The sequence below is a fragment of the Scheffersomyces amazonensis genome (genome assembly GCF_036850825.1).
Source record: "Scheffersomyces amazonensis strain UFMG-HMD-26.3 chromosome Unknown RJT21scaffold_3, whole genome shotgun sequence".
Taxonomy (NCBI): domain Eukaryota; kingdom Fungi; phylum Ascomycota; class Pichiomycetes; order Serinales; family Debaryomycetaceae; genus Scheffersomyces; species Scheffersomyces amazonensis.
In genome coordinates, this window is record NW_027042743.1 from 1619310 (window position 1) to 1632735 (window position 13426).

The 13426-nt window shown below is 31.7% G+C and overlaps 6 protein-coding genes across 6 annotated transcripts; 4 read left to right on the forward strand and 2 right to left on the reverse strand. All coding sequences in view use genetic code 12, as the record gives it.

Annotated features, from left to right (window-relative positions):
• Nucleotides 1-167: 167 nt before the first annotated feature.
• Nucleotides 168-1748, reverse strand: ECM7 (Ecm7p; the record flags this gene model as incomplete). Its single annotated transcript, XM_064882873.1, has 1 exon — nt 168-1748. One exon carries the CDS (start codon nt 1746-1748, stop codon nt 168-170), a length of 1581 nt encoding a protein of 526 aa, XP_064738825.1.
• A 135-nt stretch (nt 1749-1883) lies between these two features.
• Nucleotides 1884-2561, reverse strand: RJT21DRAFT_120627 (uncharacterized protein). Its single transcript, XM_064881796.1, has one exon. The coding sequence runs from the start codon at nt 2465-2467 to the stop codon at nt 2039-2041; it is 429 nt and encodes a 142-aa protein (XP_064738826.1). The 5' UTR covers nt 2468-2561; the 3' UTR covers nt 1884-2038.
• Nucleotides 2562-2581: 20 nt separating this feature from the next.
• On the forward strand, nt 2582-4528 carry CAR2 (ornithine-oxo-acid transaminase). Its single transcript, XM_064881797.1, has one exon. The coding sequence runs from the start codon at nt 2909-2911 to the stop codon at nt 4214-4216; it is 1308 nt and encodes a 435-aa protein (XP_064738827.1). The 5' UTR covers nt 2582-2908; the 3' UTR covers nt 4217-4528.
• On the forward strand, nt 4529-6653 carry PEX5 (Pex5p). The gene has a single exon (XM_064881798.1). It carries the CDS (start codon nt 4637-4639, stop codon nt 6485-6487), a length of 1851 nt encoding a protein of 616 aa, XP_064738828.1. The 5' UTR covers nt 4529-4636; the 3' UTR covers nt 6488-6653.
• A 119-nt stretch (nt 6654-6772) lies between these two features.
• Nucleotides 6773-9349, forward strand: HIS4 (trifunctional histidinol dehydrogenase/phosphoribosyl-AMP cyclohydrolase/phosphoribosyl-ATP diphosphatase; the record flags this gene model as incomplete). The annotated part of the gene is made up of 1 exon (XM_064885419.1): nt 6773-9349. The coding sequence occupies one exon, from the start codon at nt 6773-6775 to the stop codon at nt 9347-9349; it is 2577 nt and encodes an 858-aa protein (XP_064738829.1).
• A 1870-nt stretch (nt 9350-11219) lies between these two features.
• RJT21DRAFT_120632 (uncharacterized protein) lies at nt 11220-12842 on the forward strand. The gene has a single exon (XM_064881799.1). The coding sequence runs from the start codon at nt 11254-11256 to the stop codon at nt 12595-12597; it is 1344 nt and encodes a 447-aa protein (XP_064738830.1). The 5' UTR covers nt 11220-11253; the 3' UTR covers nt 12598-12842.
• The last annotated feature ends 584 nt before the right edge of the window (nt 12843-13426 follow it).

Sequence of the window (13426 nt, forward strand, 5' to 3'; positions counted from 1 at the left end):
TATCATCAATCTCTAACGTTTGATCCTTCTGGCCCTTCTTAAGCCATGATTTGAATGAATTAGTTATGTTTTCCATCCACATCATTGGTAATGATTAGTTATCAGTAAGAAGAAAAGTGGGAAAAGTGGGAAAAGTGGGAAAAATGTGCATTTTTTTGCGGCCAAATTTAATTTCTCATAATTTTGCTTGAATCAAAGGGCTGTGCGGGGGAAGGATCCAGAGATTCTGTTATAGCTCTATTTAAATAAGACAGTGGCAGAAATGGCGTTTGTGCAGGTCTTCGTCTTGGTTGTGATGAGCCAGCATCAGTATCAATTTGAATTTCTTCAAGTTCAACATCTAAACTTGGGATGAGATTATTATTATGATTATTATTATTATTATTATTATGATTATTATTATTATTATTATTGCTATTATTGCTAGTATTATAACGAGAATTAGAACTACTACCAACTGTTGATGGGAAATCTCCTCTAATTAATGGTATACTATAAAATGGATTATTAGCATCATATCCACTGTAAACTGTTTCTGCATATTCTACATTTTGACCTGATTCAAGATCAGTAGAATGTAATGATTCAACTCTATAACGTCCACTATGATTAACCATAGCACCTAATTTTTTTAATTCTTGTTCACTATCTTTATGATTAATTCTTGGTGGAGTATCTATTTCATCATCAATATCATTATTTCCTTCTTGAAGTGATGTCAGTGAATTAACTCGAATATTTTGATATGTTTGACGACTACTAATTCTAATCCCAGTTTTTTCAGGACTTGGATTAGCACACCATAATGGTATTACCCACACAAGAGTAGAAATTAAATTTATGAAAAGTCCAACAAAAAGGGTCAGGAACCATAATCTTCCTGAATGAACTGATATTCCAAATGAATTTAAACTTGTATTAAATTTTGCTTTAATTGATGCAATAACACTAGTAATAAGTCCAACAGCTAATGATAAACAAATAAATGATATTAAAGAAATTATAGCTACTAAATTCAGAACTAATATTGATGTTTTACTTCTTAAAGTTCTATCTTTTAAATATAACAAAATCACTAAAATTAATACAATTATTTGTAATCCTGTTGCTGTAGCTAATCCAGGTACAAAAAATGTATATCTTGCATGTCTTCTATTCAGAGCATTTGTATAAGATTGATCTAAATAATTAGAAGTTTGAAATGCATACAGTAGAATTGGGGAAAGACCTACTTCAACAAGAATTTCTCGATATTCAACGAGAGTTCTCTGATTAGCTTTAGTACAAACACTAACTTCATTATATCGTGATTTTTCATTAGTGGATGATATATTATAATTAGTTGAACACCAATTCCATAATGTTATTGTGATATATTGAGGTGCATCTTCAATTGCATCTGCTGAATATTGACTAATAAGTTGAATTGCTGAACTTGTTAATGATGAATCAAATGGGATACCACTATAATCCGAGTCACTTGAAGGATTATTTGTATATTCCAAAGAATGCTTTAATGACGCTGATAAACCAGCTTGAACATCTATATGACCACAACTTATCTTCATAACATAACTACTTTGATTTGAAAATGGACTAACAATAGTAGTTAATAATAATATTGATGCAATGAGAGAAATAAATAATCGTAATAAAAATAAGATTGACTGTTCGGTAGACATGCCTCTAAGGAGTTGTCGAGACCATTTCAGACCTCCAGTACCCTGAGTCATCATACTGGAAGCCATATCGAATAGAGTTTGAAACTAAGAGAAATTATATATGTAATAGTGAATTCGATTTCTGATATCGGAGATATTTTCTTAGACATCACAAGTGCGATCCACAATAGCACCGAGTGGTTTAAGCTACATTAGTTAAAATTATGCAAATATGATGTGTACTGATACCTACGGGATCCCAAAAACTAAATAAAGAACAAAAACAAGAACAAGAACAAAATTAAGAAACAAATTAAACTAAAACCAAACTAACAAAATTAAAATAATACAAAAGTTTTAAATGACCAGCATGACTTTTAGAAATCTTCATGAAACTTCAATTCACCATACTTTGATGCATACATAGCAGCATCTGTACCTCTATTATATAAATCTTCTGAATCATCTAATTTTCTTTTATTATAATTAATACCTTGATCTATAGTTTGAAGTGGAGCATTATTAATTTGATAACGACTATCCCATTCTGCTAAACATGATGAAGAAGAATCCAAAGTTGAGCCCATATTAGTTAAAGATGGTGGTTGATCTAAATGTGATGGTAAAGGAACTCTTTGCATATTGTTGCTATAACTATAATTATTAGCATTTGGTACACTATAACCATCAGATACTGCCTTCCTTATTCTCATTCCAATGGTTGATAATGCTGCTACATCTTCACTAACAACATTTTGAGGCTGTATACTAGCTTGCATTTGTCTTTTAATACCTGTTGAACTCATTGTTGTTTCTTTTTATGATATTCAATTAACCTTTGGATAATGCTAAAATTTAAAGGTTAAAGATCGGAACCTTGAACGTGCCTGTCAAGTCATGTCATGTCAGACTAAGTCAATTTTTTTTTCCCTTGGTGCTTATATTATTGTTGCGCTTAAATGTTATTTCCTAATTGGGACAAATTACTCACGTGATCGAATTTCTCGATGTTAATTACCTTTTACAATTTGTGTCGGAGTTGCATTCCCTGATTCGCACTCACCAAGTCTTAATTTTTATGGGGAGAATGATTCATTATACCTATAGGTAGTTGACAGCGATGATTTAGTTGTCGAAATCATACGAATTAATGGGTATAAATTAAGTGAAAAATTTCCAATTTTCAATTAGTATATTTATTATTCATCAATTCAATTATCTAGTATAGAAAAATATATCCAATTAATATGTCCGGTCCAGAATTTAACATTTCTTCGAGTGTAACTCAAGAATATGAATCTAAATATTCAGCTCATAATTATCATCCATTACCAGTGGTTTTCACTAAAGCTCAAGGAGCTCATGTATGGGATCCAGAAGGTAAAGAATATTTAGATTTCTTATCTGCTTATTCTGCTGTTAATCAAGGTCATTGTCATCCAAAAATTGTTGAAGCACTTGTTGATCAAGCTTCAAAATTAACTTTATGTTCAAGAGCTTTTTCATCAGACGTGTTTGCAGTTTATGCTAAATATATTACTGAATATTTTAACTATGAAATGGTTTTACCAATGAATACTGGTGCTGAAGCCGTTGAAACTGGTTTGAAATTGGCTCGTAGATGGGGTTATGTTAAGAAAGGTATTGCTCCTGGTGAAGCAATCATTTTATCAGCTGTTAATAATTTTCATGGTAGAACTTTGGGAGTTATTTCTATGTCTACTGATCCAGATGCCACTACTAATTTTGGACCTTATTTAAATGGTGTTGGACCTCAAATTCCAGGTGCACCAAAGGGTACTTTATTAAGATATGGTGTTATTGAAGATGTTGAATTAGCATTTAAAAATGCTGGTGATAAGATTGCTGCTATATTATTAGAACCAATTCAAGGTGAAGCTGGTATTGTAGTTCCACCAGCCGATTATTTTACTAGAGTACAAGAATTATGTAAGAAGCATAATGTTTTATTAATTTGTGATGAAATTCAGACCGGGATTGCTAGAACTGGTAAGATGTTATGTTATGAACATTATCCTAATGTTAGACCAGATATTATTTTATTAGGTAAGGCTATTTCTGGAGGTGTTTTCCCAGTTTCAGCAGTATTATCATCTAAAGATATTATGTTAACCTTAGAACCTGGATCTCATGGTTCGACTTATGGAGGTAATCCATTAGCATGTAGAGTTGCAATTGCTGCTTTACAAGTTGTTAAAGATGAGCAATTGGTTGAAAGATCTCAAAGATTAGGAGATTTATTAAAGAGTGAATTACAAAAATTACAAGGTGAATCAGATGGAATCATTTCTGAAGTTAGAGGTAAAGGTTTATTAAGTGCTATAGTTATTGATTCATCAAAGGCCAATGGTAGAACTGCATGGGATTTATGTTTAGTCATGAAAGATCATGGAGTTTTAGCTAAACCAACTCATGACCATATTATTAGATTGGCACCTCCATTAGTTATTTCTGAAGAAGATTTATTAAAAGGTGTTGAAGTTATTAAGAAATCATTGGCTGAATTACCTAATGCCCCTCATACAGCTCATTAAATAATGACAACTTTTTAATTCTTTTTGTTTTATATACATAGGTTAGTTATCGATTACCCAAAAATATCAATAAATTTTAAACATATTAATTTGTATAAAAATTGTAAGGATTATAAAAGAAAAGATATTGAGACATTCATATATTTTTGCAGCCTATATCCCCAAACCACGACTCGGCACACGACCCGGCGTAAAATCTCCTCGAATCCTCGGCACATGCAAAATTTGTATAGGGAACTTTTTGATCAGTCAGTCGCACAATTGAAAATTTGGTGGGGTTGATTAGGATATTCGAAGCGAATGATTAATAATGAAATATTATAAATAACTTCTTTTTTTCAATATTAATTGTTAATACTAATATAGATCATAGTACACTATAGTAATTTGAATAACTATACGCAGTAAACTTATATTAAAATGTCATTTGTTGGTGGAGGATCCGAATGTTCGGTTAACGGAAATGCTGTAGCTCAATTTAATAAGCACACTCAACAAGATAGATCTTTACAAAGACAGACAGCAGGTCTGCCTGGATTTGTACAGAATCAAGGTTTTAAACAAGAAAATCTTATGAATTTAAGAGATAGACAACAAATGGATCAATTTATTAATAATGGAGGATCAAATCAAAATGCTTTCCAATTTCAACCTTTAAGACATGAACTTAATGTAATTCAGCAATCTAATGGTGGGAAATCTGCTCCTGGTTGGTCTGCTGAATTCCAAACTCATTCACCATCTCCAATTCAACATCAACCACTTCCTTCTACTATTGCTAAATCAAATAGTCCTGTTAATGGTCATTGGGCATCAGAATTTGGAGTTCAACTGCCAATTAATCAAAATGTTAATGTTCAACAATCTCATCCAAATATGATGGTTGGAAACTATAGACCTATGATGTCAACTATGCCACTTGTGGGTAATAGTTTTCAACAGCATCAACATCAACCACAACAGGTTCAAAATATGGATCAAGTTCATCAAGAACCTCTGGTAGATTGGGATAATCAATTTAAACAAATTGAAGAATTAACTAATGAAGCCAAAGAAAAAGATGCAGAAACTCAAGAAGGAGAAATTAAAGAAGTAGAGGGTCAAACTGAAAAGGAAGGGTCACCGGAATTTGTTATAGACGATAAATATCAAGCTACATTCCAAGAGGTTTGGGATGGATTAAATTCGGAAGCACTTGAACAAGATTTTATTACTCAACAATATGAAGATTTTAAAAATACTCAAAGAAGTACTTATGATGCTGATATGAATCAATGGGAAAAAGATTTTGCTAGATATGTATCTACCAGAGCACATTTTGGAGATTATCAATTTGAAGATAAATCTAATAATCAATTTTTAGATTTACCTGCTGAAGTTGAACCTTATGAAATTGGTCTTCAATTAATGGAGAATGGTGCAAAATTATCAGAAGCTGCTTTAGCATTTGAAGCTGCTATTCAAAAAAATGAAAATCATATAGATGCTTGGTTAAAATTAGGTGAAGTTCAAACTCAAAATGAAAAGGAAATTGCTGGAGTAACTGCATTAGAAAAATGTTTAGAATTACATCCTGAAAATTCAGAAGCTTTAATGATGTTAGCAATTTCTTATATTAATGAAGGTTATGATAATGCTGCATTTGCTACATTAGAAAGATGGATTTCTACAAAATATCCTCAAGTTTGTGATAAGGCAAGACAAGAAAATCCTAGTATATCTGATGAAGATAGATTTTCATTATATAAGAGAGTTTCTGAATTATTTATTAAAGCAGCTCAATTATCTCCTGATAAAGCCAATATGGATGCCGATGTTCAAGTTGGTTTAGGAGTATTATTTTATGCAAATGAAGAATTTTCAAAAACAGTTGATTGTTTTAAAGCTGCTTTATCTATTAGACCAGATGATCCATTATTATGGAATAGATTAGGAGCATCATTAGCTAATTCTAATAGATCCGAAGAAGCAGTTGAAGCATATTTTAAAGCATTACAATTAAAACCCACATTTGTTAGAGCAAGATATAATTTAGGAGTTTCATGTATTAATATTAAATGTTATAAAGAAGCTGCTGAACATCTTTTAAGTGGATTATCTATGCATCAAGTGGAAGGGGTAGATGCAGGAAGTACATTAAATCATAATCAATCAACTGCTTTAACAGAAACTTTAAAGCGAGCATTTATTGCCATGGACAGGAGAGATCTCTTGGAAAAGGTTAAACCTGGCATGGATTTAAACCAATTCAGAGGAGAATTCAATTTCTAACCTTACAATTTATAATTTATAACCTTATAATTTATTTATTTATTATTTATTTATACCTATCATTAACCGGATTCTCTCGCCCTTAATGCATATCACTCCTTCTTATCGTATAATTATCCGGTAATTTTTGCAACTTGCCGCACAGGATGACTCAACCGAAAAAAAAATTTAACGAGCTTGAAAAAAAAAAAAAAAAAAAAATTTCGGATAAAGGTCTGGCTGGACTTCAGTAAAAATTTAATTTAATTATCATAAGCTAGTATAGGAGCCCAAGCCCAAGCAGCCATGTCGTTTCCAGTGTTGCCATTCGTTGACCCTGTTGTCGACAAGGAAGCCATCCAGAAGTTTTCGTTTATCGGGAATGTTTTATTACCATTGAAATCTGTTCAAATCTCAAAGTATTTTGCTAGTCAATTTCCCCACCACCTTGAAGTTTATGTTGATGCTGAAGATGAACCAATCGATATTGATAAAGTAATTGAATTATTAAATAATGGAGTTAGTAGAGTTTTTATTAATGAATCTGATGTTGAATCAATTATTTTTTCAAATGATTTACCAACTAGTAGATTTGCAGTTAGATTACTGTCAGATGATGTTTCAGAAGCTTTATTAAATTCTCAAGTTTCATTTGTTTTAACTAAGGTTCACCCTGATATTAAATCATTAATAAATAATGGGAATAGAACAGTTTATTATGATGCTCCATCTATTGGAGAAAAATCTGCTCTTGAATTAGTAAGTCAAGGTTATACTCCAATAATTTCCAGTAAAAAATTAACTTTATTAGCATTAGAAACTGGTAAAATATCAGTATCTGAATTATTTGTTAGTACTTTAAATACTGATCGTTCTGATGGACTTTATACTACTTTAATTACTAGTCCAGCTCCAAGTTATACAGCCTTGGGAGTTGTTTATTCTTCTAAAGCTTCTTTAAAAGCAGCTATTGCTGAAAAAGTTGGAGTATATCAATCAAGAAGACGTCCTGATAGATTATGGTATAAAGGTCAAACCAGTGGTGCGACTCAAAAATTAGTTAAAATTGAAAAGGATTGTGATTCAGATATAGTTAAATTTATTGTTGAACAAAAGGTTGGTTCAGGTTTCTGTCATCTTGAAAGTAATTATACATGTTTTCACGATGGTCAATTAGATAATAAAGATGAAGGTTTTGGTATAGGTTTAAGTAAATTAGATTCCACTTTAGCTAAAAGAAAAGAATCAGCTCCTGAAGGATCTTATACTCAAAGATTATTTAATGATGAAAAATTATTAATTTCCAAATTAAAGGAAGAACTTGATGAACTTATCGAAGCTGGTCAAAACAAAGATACTAATGAAGTTGCATGGGAAAGTGCAGACTTATTTTATTTTGCTATGGTTTGGGCTGTAAAACATGGTGTTAGATTAGCAGATATTGAAAAGAATTTAGATATTAAATCTAAAAAAGTTACTAGAAGAAAAGGTGATGCAAAACCTGCTTATCAAGAAAAGGAATTACCTAAAATTCCAGCCGAACCAGTCTTACCAGACTATAAATTACAAATAATTGAAAATGCTCATAATAATGAAAAAGGTCTTCAAAAGGCTTTATCAAGACCAGTTCAAAAGACTTCAGATATCATGAAATTAGTTTTACCTATAATTCAACAAGTTCAAAAAGATGGTGATGATGCCTTAATTCAATTAACTGCCAAATTTGACGGTGTTAAATTGGATTCTCCAGTATTAAATGCTCCATTCCCACAAGAATTAATGAATATTTCTCAAGAAATGAAAGAAGCTATTGATTTGTCTATTTCAAATATTGAAAAATTCCACTCTGCTCAATTACCTAAAGATCCATTTATGACAGTTGAAACTGCTCCAGGAGTTTATTGTTCAAGATTTGCTAAACCAATTGAAAATGTTGGTTTATATGTTCCTGGTGGAACTGCTGTGTTACCATCAACTGCTATGATGTTAGGTGTTCCAGCCAAAGTTGCTGGATGTCAAAATATTATTGTTGCTTCTCCACCTTCTAAACAAACAGGTAAATTAACTCCGGAAGTTGTTTACGTTGCTCATAAAATTGGTGCTAAATCTATTGTTTTAGCTGGTGGAGCTCAAGCTGTTGCTGCTATGGCTTATGGTACTGAAAGTGTATTAAAATGTGATAAAATCTTAGGCCCAGGTAATCAATTTGTTACTGCTGCTAAAATGCATGTACAAAATGATACTCAAGCCTTATGTTCAATTGATATGCCTGCTGGACCATCAGAAGTTTTAGTTATCGCTGATGATAAAGCTGATGCTGATTTTGTTGCTTCTGATTTATTATCTCAAGCTGAGCATGGTGTTGATTCTCAAGTTATTTTAATTGGAGTTAATTTGAGTAAACAAAAGTTAAATGAATTTGAAGAGGCTGTAAAGAAACAAGCTGAAGTTTTACCAAGAAAAGATATTGTTGCTAAATGTTTAACACATTCTTTTATCTTATTAGTGGATACTTATGAACAAGCATTTGAATTATCTAATAAATATGCTCCTGAACATTTAATACTTCAAATTGAAAATGCTCCATCATATGTCCCAGATTATGTTCAAAATGCTGGTTCAGTATTTGTTGGAGCTTTATCTCCAGAATCCTGTGGTGATTATTCTAGTGGTACTAATCATACTTTACCTACATATGGTTATGCTAAACAATATTCCGGAGTTAATACTGCTACTTTCCAAAAATTCATTACTTCTCAAGAAGTTACAGAAAAGGGATTACAGAGTATAGGTAAAGCCGTCATGACTTTGGCTGAAGTTGAAGGTTTAGAAGCTCACAGAAATGCTGTCAATGTTAGAATGCAAAAATTAGGATTAATTTAAGTATATTAGGATTTTGTATTTTATATATATATACTAATTAGATGAAAAATAATTATCGGACTAGCTTATTATGGTTATAGACAGAGTAGACTGCTTATATACATAATTATACGATCTAATTAATAATAAGCTATATAAATGCCCGGAAAAGTAGCAGCTTCATTAGTAACTGGACTATTTTAATTATGCATGGATGAGAATACCCGATTAAACAACATAGTTTAAGCCTCAAGAGGAAAAGAAGAAATATTGGATGAAGAAAGAATTGGGGCAGGAAATATTTAAAATGCCAGTTTTATTAACAAATGAAAGTGCACTTGGAATGATCATCACGAGCATGAAGTGAAGCATAATTCTTTAAGTATAAGAAAATTTCTATTAAAAGCATTTTTTCATAATCTCTGTCAATAAAATAAATACTTGAAAATTTAAAGTATATTCCACTTCAGGTTGTTCTACAAGGTTTAATATTCCACAATTCATAGGACGATACAGTGAACAAACATTTGGAACTCTAAATCACCAATAGAATTAAACTCGGCAAGTAAAGTTGTCACTTAATAACTTATGAAAAACAGTTTATTCCTTATAAAACAGCTTCTCTTACTCCTTGAATTTTAGAATAAACTTCTGATTTTATTTTGGGTGCAAGAAGGGTTCTCTATTTTATGCCGCAAAAATTGTTATTCTTTCTTGAACTCTGACATTGTAAAATCTACCAATTCTTTACTTTAAATCTACATTATAATTTTATTCGCTTTATACTTGGAAACTAGTATCCAAAAACTGATAATTCAAAAATCCCATATTCGGTTAATTTAATAGTATATGCTAAATTGCATGTACTTCTATACGATAATAGGTAGCCATGCAAATTCTCAGTTGAAAAGATTCAGAATAAGCTGTTTTAACGGTTTATCACTTATTTTTAAAGCACGACTACAAGGTGATCCGCAGATTTTATATTATTATTTTGGTAACCGGATCAAAAGATAATGTCAAAGGTTGAAGTTAAGGTTGAATATATATATATAAGCTAATTAATTTTACTAGATAACTATTTAGAGTTGTGACAACTTGTAAAAGGAAATCCCGATGAAGCATTATTAATAGGCTCCAATAGTTTATTAGGTAATACATATTAATTAATGGACATTAATAAAGCAATTGCTGGATGGTATATGGAAGTGTAGACTTATAACAGCGGAGTTGAACATAACTTGGATACAACATATTAAAGAACTCAATAGGAACCATATATGTCATGTGGTAACCTATTTCTGTATAAACTTACTAACAGATGTAATTGAGCTTTAGCTCGGATAGCCAATTTAGCCCAACCTTAGTGCCTAGCCCAGTTAGTGCAGTAAAGAAAAATCTGGAGTCCAATACCGTAATGATGCTACAGGTCGACTTTAGCCAAGTAATCGTACTGTCTTTACGTTTAGTCTATTTCGTTCTTTGAATATTTCATTCTATATAAATATATACACATTTATTAGGATTTACCGTATATTTATACGATATTATTAAGACCGAATAAACCTCTACAGGTTTCTTATCTGATTCATGGAATTGTGTCATCGTTACTTTCAAGCTCCTTATGGCAAGTATACTAGGATTTGCACGTATTATAATTAGCCTCAATTGCAGGAATTGGTACGACATTTGTATATCAGCTTTACTCTATTGTAGCCCTGCTTACGACAAATGTCGGCCACTATGATTATTTTGTCCGCAAAAAAGAGCGAATCACTATTATTTTATGCCGCAAAAAGATATGTTTCAGAGCTTATATTTGAAACAAGCGTTTAATTTCTAGAATGTAACTATTCTTTTCTTTTACTTCTATTATACTACTATCGTGATATATAATCTTATATTTGAAAACTAGTACTCAAAATATGGAAAATAATAGCCCTGAAGACCTAAAAGAAAAATGGAGAGGCATCTCGATTGGATTAGTTAATGATGCTGCTAATACATTGTCTGAAACAGTTGCCTTTTTAGAAAGAAGTAAAGGAATTATTAGACCCTACAACTCCCAAACAGTAAAACGTTTAAAGCGCAGGATAAAAAGACGAAGTAAATTGCCGGAACGAAACATTTTCATGATTGTCAGCAGCATCATATATGCTCAGTACTTCATTTGTCCACCTCCATTTATTCAAGTAGAGAATCCCTTTAGACATCACATCTACTACGTATCTACTGTTGATGCAGCTAGAACAAGAGCTTTACAATTGATAGAAAATCGAACACATCTATTATATTATGAAAATGCAATAAACCTATCCATGCTCCTCAACTCCTCATTGCCTACCTCTATAAATGCTGTCGGTTTTGAAGAACCTAAACGCAAACCAATAAAAGGGAACATTTGCCAAACATATGCAAATTCATATCATATTGTATTTCCATATCAATTTTTGCAACCTGAAGTATTCAATATTGTCGACATTCCAGCTTTAAATGTTCCTATTACTTTCGAAGATCTTAGAACAATGAATGAATTTGATTTTAAATTACCTATGGGTGTGCCAATTCTTAAAGAAGTAGGCTTGCGATTTGTTGTTCTCACAATTTTGCTACCAGTACAATATTTGTTAGATATGGTTTTTTCGAGAGAAGCTGTTGGAAAAGTAAGTCTTCATCAAGAAGAATCAATTAACTGTGGAGTTTTACCTGACCTTTTGTTCACTTTAAAAACTAAAACTTTATTTTACTTTGTTCCGATTGAACTTAAATCCGGGTCATTCAATAATATTATCGAGGCTGCTAAAATTGGTGATCTAGAGAATATGGCTGCATTAGCAGCACAATGCTGCTCGCAGGCTTTCACCACCTACAGCCCGATATCAATTTTAATGAATGAAAGTTATATTATGGTATTTGAAATACTATTTGAAGGTGAACAAGGTCAAAATGAATTCGAATATTATAACCAATATATTAATGATTTACCACCCCAACAGCCTGATCTTTTAAATTATAGATACGGAAACTTCCAAGTAACTTTGTACGATCATACGAATGGTACAAATTCTCTAGCATCTATAATTCTTAAGCTTGTATACGTGAGATTTCGGAATGCTAACATCAGTATAACGCGTGCAATCAATCGAATTTGGCTGTCATACGCAAAATCGGAAGACATTCGTCAATACAGACAAGAAACATCAATTTTCGGAACCAATAAAATTTTCCAACCAGACCAAGATATGATAAGAAATATTAACATAGATTGAGAAAAGTAAGAGGGGATTTAAAAACAATTTAGATTTATATAGAGCATACAATATACATAATAATAAACATATTTAACGAGAAGAAAAGGAATTCACTCACTTGAATAACTTCAACCTAAACATCGAACCAAATATTTGACCTAGATGGTCTATTTCTATGCCAATTACACCAAGGTCGGATTAATTTTAGCCAGTGTTGTAAGCGAATATTCCCTGTGCAGGTCACATAATGTCGTGGATTAACCGTTTCTTTCACGCAACACGGTTCATCTCCGACATTTCAATAGCATCAAGTTACACTGATACTCTTATTGACACTTATTCTTATACCTTTTATATTCACTCATATCAATTATGTGTGTATCGTATCGAAACGCTACTTCTTGATTTTGTCTAACTATTTCAGTAGGCGGATTTCTCCTCAATATTTAGGTTTTTATACTCTATCAAATATATAATCTATCAAGTATGCTACTAGTTCACAATCGATTCTAAAGCTCTGTGCTATTTGGTCAAATCAACTACCTTAACCAACCCCTTCCGTGGAGTAACTGTTAACTCACTCAACCTCTGTAATTACTCTTGTTACAAAACCTAAACCACAAATTCTTCATCCTCTCTAGTCCTCCCATTAGAGACATTAATAGACCGAGTGCGACAATTAAACCACCGAATATCAAAACATTATATGTTTCAGATATATGTTTCAGATATATGTTTCAGATTGTACTAGGATCACCCTTCCTGATCTTAATAGTCACACATATATAAGGCCGAATAATTTCTACGTAGATTCATGTTCAGACTTTCTTTTATGCAACAATAGGTT